The sequence below is a fragment of the Myxine glutinosa genome, chromosome 11 (genome assembly GCF_964187855.1).
Source record: "Myxine glutinosa chromosome 11, kmMyxGlut1.1, whole genome shotgun sequence".
Lineage (NCBI taxonomy): Eukaryota > Metazoa > Chordata > Myxini > Myxiniformes > Myxinidae > Myxine > Myxine glutinosa.
In genome coordinates, this window is record NC_136271.1 from 66,095,919 (window position 1) to 66,108,203 (window position 12,285).

The window sequence follows — 12,285 nt, forward strand, 5'->3', positions numbered from 1 at the left end:
TATGAGCCGAGGGGTCGACCATGCTCAATCAGACTCAGAGGGAGGATGGCTAACAGTTATTTTTGGCAAGGCCAAGGTCCCTAGTGCTGAAAAAAATGTGATAGCAGTGTGAAACTCTTAGCCGTATCTGTGTTATCATCACATTTGTCAGATCACCCATTTATCGCTTTTCGGGTCATTTTTCCCGCTTAAGATTTAGGGGGTGGGGTTAGTTTTTTGGCTCTCAAATAATATCACGTGTATATATCAGCTAGTGTGGTATATCAGGTAAAAGGTTATTGAATTACCTTTCAAATGATGTATAGAAAGTGCCTGTGTGATCTATAGTAACCTCTTTATATTAAATGATTATTAAAACATAATTATTTCCACCAACTCTCAAAACTTCATCACAAAATCCCCAATTTTAGGAACAAAAATAGGCAAAAATCAAAAGGTATGTAAAAGGTATGTTTCGATTTGAGACACACATACAGTATAATTAGAGTCAATATCCTCACACATATGATCATGATGTGCTGGTGTTGGGCTAGCGGCTAGGGTGCCGGCTTAGGATCCTAGGATCCTGGGTTCGAATCCCGGTCGATCGCTGAATTTAACGCCAGGGGGGTTGACTCAGCCTGTCATCCTTCCGAGGTCGGCAAATTGAGTACCAGTTCACTGGTAATTCCCTACTTGTCGTTAAAAGGCGGCAAAAAGGGTTGGCGTCAGGAAGGGCATCCGGCCGTAAAACATTGCTTCAAAAAGGGGACCGAAAAACAACAACAACCACAGTTCCCGAAAAAGGCCAACCCCCGCTTGCGGGGAAAAATGGCCTCTAAAGGTGTGTTTTTTTTTGTTTTTTTTTAATTTATATGATCATTATGTGCTATGAAATTCAATGCAATATGTGTAGACATGCTAATACGAATGTTGTCATCAATGTCAATATTTTCATTATATTTTAGGTGATTTGCAACCATGACAGCGGTGCACGACATCTAATGTATTTCTCTTTGTAGATTTGTTGGTGCAGAATACATTTTTAAGCAACTATAGCAACTGATGCTAATTTGTAGTAGTGGTGGTGGTCTCATTCGATATTATGTGTCTTTCCAGGTGAGACGGTGGTGGTGATATTGGTGGTGGTGAAACAGAGTGTACCGCAGATGGACAATTGAACAAATACTTGCAATGGAGATTGCAATCACTCAGAAAGTTCCCAAGGACGTTTGTATCATTCATAAGCTATCGTTAGATGTCAAACCAGAAGATCCGCTCATAAGCCCTCAAACATTCGATTCGTGGACTACATTGCTGGATGCGGCCAAAATACGGAACCATGCACCCATTCTCGACCTTGCTCAGTCGCTGCCAGAGAAGGAGATTCCCCGAGTATTCTACCACAGGCAGTGCAGGAGCGTGTTCACCATGAAGCGAGATTTGGAAGCACTGAAACGAAAAGCTGAATCCAATTTAACCGACGATGCTGCTGCAACATGTTCAGCGAGCAAGAGACAAGCCAGAAGGGCATCTTCGGAATCACGCATCTATGAACCGGATTGTATATTCTGTGGAAAGACCAAGTGGTGCAAGGGAACGTCATCCCGTGAAAAGTTGAGCAAGGCTGTTGATCTGAGAGCAGATGAAACACTGCGAAACAGCGCCGTGCGTAAATGTGACACGAAAATCATGGCTGCCACAAGTAGAGACATTGTGGCAGCTGAAGCACGATACCATTTCTCTTGCTACAGAAGTTACACGAGACCAAGCACTAAAGATGCACATGACAGAAACACGGCCGCCACAAACGAATCTGACTACACTGAAGAAGAAGCATACAATGAGTTGCTAGTATACATCCGGAACCATATAATCCCGAATAAGGAAATTGTTAGGATGACAACGCTGGTAGAGCACCTACAATCGATAATGACATCAAGAGGGTTGCATGGGATAAGAACTGCTACAAGAAAAAACCTCGCACGGAAACTGGAAACTGATCTTGGAAATAGCGTTCACATCTTTCAAGACAACAGTGGAAAACTGATTGTCGTACCTGATAATGTAACACTACAAGATGCTGTCAAAGAAATACAAACACTTAAACAACAACTGAGCATTTGGAAAGGGAAATCATCAAACATGTTCGAGGAAATCAGACGATGAAGAAGACGACGACGATGACGAGGATAACTTCTGAATTGTAGAACTGTATGGAGAAAGATCATGTACATATGTGTAACAAATATGGTGTACGCTGAATTGATAACTCGTGTACTTTATGGTATGATGTCTATAAATATATGTTGCTTAAATAGAAAGTACATTGTTTTCCTTTGGTTTACTTTATGTATAGCTGGTAATATAAGAGAACCATACAACACTACAAGACTAAAAACGTTTGCATGAATATGATGTAAATTATCTCGCCAAGTTAGGGTACATCAGGATACATACATATACATGGAGTAGGTTAATCATCACATGCATCATACGTCTGTGGTATATTCAAGAACACCACATACAGTTTGGTCATAATGCCTTCATATTTTTAGAATTAGACATTTCTGACACCAATTTCAGTACTTTTTGGCCTATATATGGCTGACATCCCAATATTATATATACTATTTTTAGACCAATAATGGTATACAAACTATATACATGCTGTCGGTCAAAAATCGTAAAATGTAAATCAATATATCATAAGAGCGGAAAGATATACATTTATGGATTTTAGGTCATGGTTACAGCAACTACTGTATATTGGATTTTCTCATCTTTATCAAGGTGTATGAGATTTAAGGCCCAAATTTGACTTTAATCATACTGTGTGTTTCTCAAATTCAAAAATTCATTTAATATCCACCAAACTGAATTTTTGCCTAATTTTGTTTTCATTGGGGATTTTGTAATAAATTTTTGAGGGTTGGCGGAAATAATTATGTTTTAATGATCATAAAGAGGTTACTATATATCACACAGGCACTTTCTATACATCATGTGAAAGATAATTCAATTACCTTTCACCTGGTATACAACACTAACTGATACATATAGGAGATATTATTTGAAAGCCCCAAAACGAACCCTACCCCCTAAATCTTAGGTGGAAAAATTACCGAAAGCGTTATTGGGGTGGTCTGACAAATGTGATGATAACACAGATACGGCTAATAGTGCAGCGGCATAGCAAAAATTTAAGAAGAATTGTGCATTTTGTGATGGAAGCACCAAATTTGGCACAATGATAGAATGTTATATTTAGAACATTTTCAGATATGGAACCACTTTGAAATTCACCCAAGGTCGCCGCCATATTGGATTTCAAAATGGCGGCTTTAAAAATCTGTAACCCTTAGGGGGGGTGGCGGAAACAAATCCTACAGGCACAATTATTGCCCCATTCACCCTATATCTTTTCTAACATCAGTAGACACATTACAGTGGCGATTCTGAGCTCAAGGGAACATCTAGGGGTCTGGGGAGTGAAAAATTTGAAAATTTCGGCCAAAAATACCCCTAAAAGAGGTCATTTGGTGTCAAATTTCAGGGGGGGTCGTGTATTGTCCTGTAGATAAAACATGCTGGTCCGTTGATTAACCCCTAATTAAACGACTTTTTTGTTTGTTTGCTCCATCCAGGTTTCAATCATGTCGAAGCAGTTCAAGTTAGTTCATGTTACCAAGCATGTAACTTCAACGCCAAAGACGCCACTGGACTGGGAACTCTGTGTTCTGTGTCAAGTTGATATAGGAGAGTCCCTACAGTGTCCTGCTGTCAGGAAAAGAACTGATGCAGGTGCTGGATACAAGACACTTGAAGACAATCTATCAGCATTCAATAAACTAGGCACGCTGCCACAAGACGTGGACTTGCAACGACTGGATGAAGGCCAAGGGATAGCTGCCACTCTAGCTGCCCACCAAGCCAAGTGGCACAAGTCATGCAGGGTGAAATATAACACTACCAAGCTACAGCGGGTACAGAAGAGAAGTCATTCAGAGGGAAGCCCTATCCCCAGTACAATCACAGATAAGTACAAGCTTACTAGGTCTCAGGCAGCTTGTGTTGATAGCATATGCGACAATTTGTGCTTCTTCTGCCAGCAAGAGCTTGGTTTGGAGTTTCATCAAGCAGCGACATTGGAACTAGATAAACACGTTCGCAAGGCTGCAGAGTTTCTTCAGGATACCACTTTGTTAGCCCAACTGAGTGCTGGGGACATGGTCGCAAGAGAGGCCAAATACCATAAGAAATGTTTGACATCCCTATACAACCGCGTGAGGGCAGCAAAAAAGCTTGCTGAGCAAAGCCAGAGCACGGTAGATGTCATTTCAGCAATAGTCCTTGCTGAACTGGTAACGTACATAGAGGAAACTGCTAAAGAAGAAGACACTGCTCCTGTATTCAAGATGGCAGACCTCACCAAGCTCTACACAATGAGAATGGAACAGTTCGGAGTTGTGCTGGAAACACGAGTCCATACAACCAGACTCAAGGAGCGTATCCTGGCACACTTCCCTGATCTGCAGGAGCACAGGCAGGGAAGAGATGTCCTGCTGGTGTTTCAGGAAGACATTGGCAGTGCATTAGCCAAGGCATGTCAACATGATATTGACAGTGATGTTGTGCACCTGGCACGAGCTGCAGGGATTATAAGGAAGGATATGTTCCAGTCATCTCAGCCTTTCAATGGGTCCTTCTCAAACAAATGTCAAGAAGAGTCTGTGCCACAACTGCTGCTGACAATGGTCTCCATGATTTTAGAGGGCGCAGGCATCAAAGATCAGGCATGTCAGTCATCGGCATCGGCGTCTGTGACAATAGCTCAACTTCTCAAATACAACAGTGTGAAGCATGAGAGGAGAGGTGCAAGCACAGAACAGCATGGGCAGTATGGGAAACTTTTCCAGAAGTGACCAATGCATTCCTGGACCTGGCATCTGCACCAAGTGAGATCTCTGAGGATACACTGGCAACCCTGGAGAGATACGTAGTGCTTCTGTACGACCGCACATGCACATGTTCTGAGGTGAATCTGGCAAGAAAGAAACTCTTTGCAAAGAAATCTCGATCCATTGAAGCAATACCTCCAACACAGGCCGCCCTAGTACAACACGTGAAGAGAGCAACTTACCAGGGTGGACATTGTTGGGGACAGTCTCTTGTCCCACACTGCTATCTCCCATCACCATGCGACTGGGGGTGGGTGGACAATGACGGACAGTTCGATCCTCTGTGGACAACACTACCAGAAGCTGCCAAATCCTGCTATGAACTCATCTGTTGTGGGTGCGAAAACGGTTGCAGTGGGAGATGCAGGTGCAAGAAAGCGGCTCTGAAATGCACAGCACTGTGTGCCTGTGATGGTGACTGCTCACATTGAGTTGGAACTGTGACACTTGGCATGACTTGATGCAATACGCTCGCTAGTTCTCTTGCTGAACGTGTGTATACAATGTACGTAATATGGGATTATCAGTTGCTTATGTGCATTAAAACATATTTCAATACAACCATTCAATTCATTGACCTCAGAAATGTACATCTAGACACCAGAATCAAGTATCTAGCTGGCATAGAACCAGAGATATCGGTCAGCAGATTTTCGGAAGCCGCCATCTTGGAATCCAATATGGCGTCAGTAAATCAATTTCCGCCATCTTGAAATCCAATATGGCGTCAGTAAATCAACTTCTAAGTAGAACCATTCAATTCCTTGACCTCAAGTTTGTACATCCAGACACTAAAATCAAGGCTGTAGCTGGTATAGAACCAGAAATATTTGTAATTAAAGATTTTTAAGCCGCCATTTTGAAATCCAATATGGCGGCCACATTGGGGTGAATTCCAAAGTGGTTCCATATCTGAAAATGTTCTCCATATAATATTCTATCATTCTGCCAAATTTGGTGCTTCCATCACAAAATGCACAATTGGTTTGCTATGCCGCTGCACTATAAGAGTTTCACACTGCTATCACATTTTTTTCAGCACTAGGGTCCCTGGCCTTGCCAAAAATAACTGTTAGCCATCCTCCCTCTGATTGAGCATAATGTCGAAAATTTGAGGGTCTGGCTCATAGCCGGAGTACCAAGCAATAACAAGTAGTAACTCAGCCTGTCGTCCTTCTGAGGTCGGCTAATTGAGTACCAGTTCACTGGTAATTCCCCGTTTGTCGTTAAAGGCGGCAAAAAGGGTTGGCGTCAGGAAGGGCATCCGGCCGTAAAACTGCTTCAAAAAAAGGGGACTAAAAAACAACAACAACCACGGTCCCCGAAAAAGGCCAACCCCCGCTTTGCGGGGAAAAATGGCCTCTAAAGGTGGTTATATATATATAACAAGGAGTACCATGCAATAACAAGGACTAACAAGTAGTAACGAGGAGTAAGCAGGAGTAACAAGGAGTAATGAGCAATAACAAGGAATAACTGAGTAACAAGTAACGAGTAAGGAGTAACAAGGGATAATATGGAGTAACAAGCAATAACAAGCAGTAACAAGAAAAAGAGTAATCGGAGATTGCAAACCCTCGCCAGGATGTATTTTCAGTAGTTTTTAAGGCTTTTGTGTTAAAACAAATATGGCGGCCGAACCACGTGACCGATGACGTCATCATTAATATTTTTCCTAAACTAATTTATTCCCAGATTATGCTCAAGAAATTTCATCTTGATCAGATGACGTTTTGTACTTGTCGAATTATGATGTCATAATGGAGAGACCTATGACATCATCATTAACAGACATTATTCCACATGGAGAGTCTTTACAATGAGCCATGTCTCAATTTTGGTCTATTCAGAGCTTTCGGAGATATGGAGGTGCAAAAATTTTCGGGTTTTCCAAGATGGCGGCCATACCACGTGACACATGACGTCATAATTATAATTTTAAAATTCTACAGGTGGAGTTGCACCTATGGTGAAAATTTCCTGGCAATCTGACCAACGGTTTCAGAGAAAATCATATTTATTTTGTGCAGACAAAGACAGACAAGAGGACGTCATGCGTAGCACGATACTTGCAAAATCCGCCCCCTACCCCCTCCCCAAGAAAAAAAAATTCCATTGATACAGCAAATGGTCCATTTCATCAAGATTAAAATTGACAATCTTGATCAAAGCTCGGGTCAACAGGAAGAAAAGTGACGATTTTTCAGATGAAAAATGATTTTGTAAGGTTGACCTTGAGTTGACCTTTTGGCCTCAAAAATAGTTAGTTTCCCTATTTTGTGACTCAATGTGCAAATGCTGTTCAATTTTCAAGTCAATCGGATGAAAATTGAGGATTTTAAAAACTTGGCCTATGTTGACGTTTTGGCCTATGTTGACCTCAAAAATAGATGGTGGTTGAATTCATTGAGCATATATGTAAATCCTCTTCGAATTTAAAGTCAATCAAATGAAAATTGGTGATTTCAGAAATTCAGCCTAAGTTCACTTAAAATATAATTTTTGGTTGAATTCAGTGACCAGATATGCAAGTCATCTTCAAATTTCAAGTCAATTGGATGAAAATTGAGGATTTTAGAAATCTGGCCTATGTTGACCTCAAAAATACTTGGTGGTTGAATTCAGTGACCAGATATGCAAGTTCGCTTCAAATTTCAAGTCAATCGGATGAAAATTGAGGATTTTAGAAATTTGGCCTATGTTGACCTTTTGGCCTATGTTGACCTCAAATATACTTGGTGGTTGAATTCAGTGACCAGATATGCAAGTCCTCTTCAAATTTCAAATCAATCGGATGAAAATTAAGGATTTTAGAAATTTGGCAAAGTCGGTGATCTTTGGCCTATGTTGACCTTTTGACCCCAAAAACAATAGGCTTCTCAATTGGGACGACCTATACAACTTGAAGTTTCGTGACGATCGGTTTGGAATTGTGACCTGTAGGCCGGTGACAAACAGACAAACAAAAAGACGTCATGCGGAGCACGATACTTGCAAAATCTGCCCCCTATCCCCAAGAAAAAAAATTCCATCGATACAGCAAATTGTCCATTTCATCTAGATTAAAATTGACAATCTTGATCAAAGCTAGGGTCAACAGGAAGAAAAGTGACGATTTTTCAGATGAAAAATGATGATTTTGGAAGGTTGACCTTTGACCTTTTGACCTCAAAATAGTTATTTTCCCTATTTAGTGATTCAATGTGTAAATGCTGTTCAATTTTCAAGTCAATCGGATGAAAATTGAGGATTTAAAAAACTTGGCCTATGTTGACCTTTTGGCCTATGTTGACCTCAAAAATAGTTGGTAGTTGAATTCAGTGACCATATATGTAAATCCTCTTAGAATTTCAAATCAATAAAATTAAAATTGGTGATTTTAGAAATTCAGGATATGTTGACCTTTTGGCCTACGTTTACCTAAAATATAATTTGTGGTTGAATTCAGTGACCAGATATGCAAGTCTTCTACAAATTTCAAGTCAATCAGATGAAAATTGAGGATATTAAAAATTTGGCCTATGTTGACCTTTCGGCCTAGGTTGACCTCAAAAATAGATGGTGGTTGAATTCATTGACCGTATATATATAAATCCTCTTAGAAGTTCAAGTCAATCAGATGAAAATTGAGGATTTTAGAAATTTGGCCCATGTTGACCTTTTGGCCTATGTTGACCTCAAATATACTTGGTGGTTGAATTCAGTGACCAGATTTATTTTTTTTGTATACAGAATCGAGGCTCGTGAAAGAGCGAACATTTATCACACAAACAAATCAAACAGATTTTTTTAAAGTATATAAAAAGGGGAGCGGTGGACAAGATGGGGAGAGAAGGGGAAGCACATAAACACAACATTTGAGAGCAGGGACATCGGGAATGTGTGGGAGGGAGAGGGCTTGGGGGGAGGCGGCGTGGGAAGGGGGACGGGTGGGAGAAGTATAAACACAAGGACACCAAGGACTTCCAGGAAAGAAGTTGGTATTTCAAAAAAGTGGATTTGGGGTGAAATTAGCGGGGGTAGAAAAGATCAAGGTTTTGGATGGGGGAAGATAAGAGATGGTGGTGAACAGCTGTTTTAAAGACCTGGAGGGAGGAGTGGGATTGAAGAGAGTGAGGGAGTTTGTTCCAGAGGCGGGAGGAATGAAGGAGTGAAGGTGAGCAGAGAGTCTTGATTTTGGCAGTTTAACCATAAGAGGGTTGCAGGCAGATCTTGTGCGACCTGTTGGAATATTTGGGGGACAGAGCCCAGAGAAAGCTGGAGGAGCAACGCCGGAGAGGAGTCGGTAGAAGACAGAAAGACCACCAACCTGCCTGCGGTGAGTAAGTGAAAGGCCCTCGGAGGTAGCTTAATCGCAGGAGATTCCAATGATTCTGAACGCTTTGGTTTCAACAGCGTGAAGACGAGCTAGGTGTGAGGCAGGAGCACCAGCCCAGAGGGGGAAAACAGTATTCCATTGAGCTGCGGATAAAAATATGCAATATGCAACTCCTCTTCAAATTTCAAGTCAATTGGATGAAAATTGAGGATTTTAGAAATTCGGCCTATGTTGACCTTTTGGCCTATGTTGACCTTTTGGCCTATGTTCACCTAAAATATAATTTGTGGTTGAATTCAGTGACCAGATATGCAAGTCCTCTTCAAATTTCAAGTCAATTGGATGAAAATTGAGGATTTTAGAAATTTGGCCTATGTTGACCTTTTGGCCTATGTTGACCTCAAGAATACTTGGTGGTTGAATTCAGTGACCAGATATGCAAGTCCTCTTCAGATTTCAAGTCAATCGGATGAAAATTGAGGATTTTAGAAATTCAGCAAAGTTGGTGACCTTTGGCCTATGTTGACCTTTTGACCTATTGACCCCAAAACAATAGGCTTCTTGCTTTTGGCCAACTCTACCACTTGGTGAAGTTTCGTGAAGATCGGTTGAAAATTGTGACCTGTAGGCCGGTGACAAACAGACAGACAGACAAACAGACAGAACCAGAAACACAACCGACCAATATACTTGAAAAATCTTTGATTTTGCAAGTAACAAACAGACAAACAGACAGAACCACAAACACAACCGACCAATTTCCTTGAAAAATCTTCGATTTTGCAAGTAACAAACATGAAGACGTCATGCGGAGCACGATACTTGCAAAATCCGCCCCCCCCCCCCCCCCCCCACCCCCACAATAAATAAAATTCAATTGATACAGCAAATTGTCCATTGTCCATTTCACCAAGATTAAAATTGACAATCTTGATCAAAGCTCGGGTCAATAGGAAGAAAAGTGACGATTTTTCAGTTGAAAAATGATTTTGGAAGTATGCCCTTGAGTTGACCTTTGACCTTTTGACCTCAAAAATAGTATGTTTCCAAATTTAGTGATTCAATATGCAAATGCTGTTCAATTTTCAAGTCAATCGGTTGTGAATTGACAGCTTTTTAGATGAAAATTTATTATTTTTAAAATTGACCTTGAGTTGACCTTTGACCTTTTGACCTCAAAAATAGTTCATTTCCCAATTTAGTGACTCAATATACAAATGCTATTCAATTTTCAAGTCAATCGGATTAAAAATTGCGATTTTAGAAATTTGACCTCCAGATGACCTTTGACCTCAAAATCAATAGGCTTCTCAATTGGGACGACCTATACAACTTGGTAAAGTTTAGTGACGATCGGTTTGGAATTGTGACGTGTAGGCCGGTGACAAACAGACAGACAAACAAGCAAACAAACAAACAGACAGAACCACAAACGCAATCGACCAATATACTTGAAAAATCTTCGATTTTGCAAGTAACAAACAGACAGACAGACAAACAGACAGACAGACAGACAGAACCACAAACGCAACCGACCATTATACTTGAAAAATCTTCGATTTTGCAAGTAACAAACAGACTCAAATACAATACCCTCTCCTCTGGCAAGGGTAACAAGGGATAATTGTGATGTATTGCTATGTTGCGTCTGCGCATGAGTGAACATGAGATTGTGACTTTGTGTGCGCATGCGTGAATAAACAGTTTGGACAATGGCGGCATTCAGGAAGTCCGTATTCCTCCTGGCGTCGTAACGACACCCGTTAGGTTTGAGGATAAATGAATAATAATGATAACAAGGGATAATGAGTAACAATACAAGGAATAATGAGTAACAAGGAATACATAGTAACAAGGAAAACAAGAAATAAGAAGGGGTAATGAGGAATAAGGAATAACAATGAATAATGAGTTGCAAGGACGTAGGAATAATAAGGAATAACAAGGAGCAACATGAATGAATGAATGATCGTTTTAAGGCCATTTTCCCCGCTAGAGCGGGGGTTAGCCTTGCGGGCCCCATGACAATCATGGTTCCCTGTTTGAGGCAATGTTTTTATGGCCAGATGCCCTTCCTGACGCCAACCCTTAGTCGCCTCTTACGATGCGCAGGGATACGGTGTACCTATTCTAAACCGGGATACACACCGTGATCATTCATCCCAGCAAGCTGGTACTCAATTTGCCGACCTCGGAAGGAAGACAGGCTGAGTCAACCCCCCTGGCGTTAATTCAGCGATCGACCGGGATTCGAACCCAGGATCGTAGGATCCCAAGCCCTAACCGCTAAGCAATAATGAATTGAGCAACAAGAAGAATAATGAGCAACAAGAAGCAATAATGAATAACAAGGAGCAACAAGAAGCAATAATGAATAACAATGAATAATGAGTAACAAGGAGCAACCAGGAATAACAATGAATAATGAGTAACAAGGAATAACAAGGAGCAACAATAAGCAATAATGAATAACAATGAATAATGAGTAACAAGGAATAACAAGGAGCAACCAGGAATAACAAGGAGCAACAATGAATAATGAGTAACAAGGAATAACGAGGAGCAACAATGAATAATGAGTAACAAGGAATAACAAGGAGCAACCAGGAATAACGAGGAGCAACAATGAATAATGAGTAACAAGGAATAACAAGGAGAAACCAGGAAAAACAAGGAGCAACCAGGAATAACAACGAATAATGAATAACAAGGAGCAACCAGGAATAATGAGCAACAATGAATAACAATAAATAATGAGTAACAAGGATTAACAAGGGGCAACCAGGAATAACAACGAATAATGATTAACAAGGAGCAACCAGGAATAATAAGGAGCAACAATGAATAATGAGTAACAAGGAATAACAAGGAGCAACCAGGAATAACAAGGAGCAACAACAACAACAACATGCATTTTAAGGCAATTTTCCCTGCTAGAGCGGGGGTTAGCCTTGCGGTCCCCATGACAATCTTCTCCATTTTGCCCTATTTTCTGCATCTCTCCTTGTTAACCCCCTTGCCCGCATT

General features: G+C 40.8%; 1 protein-coding gene across 2 annotated transcripts in view; it reads left to right on the top strand.

Annotated features, from left to right (window-relative positions):
- Positions 1-5,493, top strand: part of LOC144894284 (uncharacterized) — a 5,816-nt gene extending 323 nt beyond the window's left edge. Inside the window, exon 2 of one of the 2 annotated variants that reach the window (XR_013624982.1) lies at positions 1,099-1,239. Coding sequence is in view for 1 of the 2 variants with exons in the window: in XM_078786722.1 (XP_078642848.1) it covers positions 3,636-4,904 (1,269 nt within the window). In the remaining variant the exon portion in view is untranslated. Of the gene's footprint in view, positions 1-1,098; positions 1,240-3,626 lie in introns of those variants that run through there. The other variant, XM_078786722.1, reaches the window with a different exon arrangement.
- Positions 5,494-12,285: the final 6,792 nt, after the last annotated feature.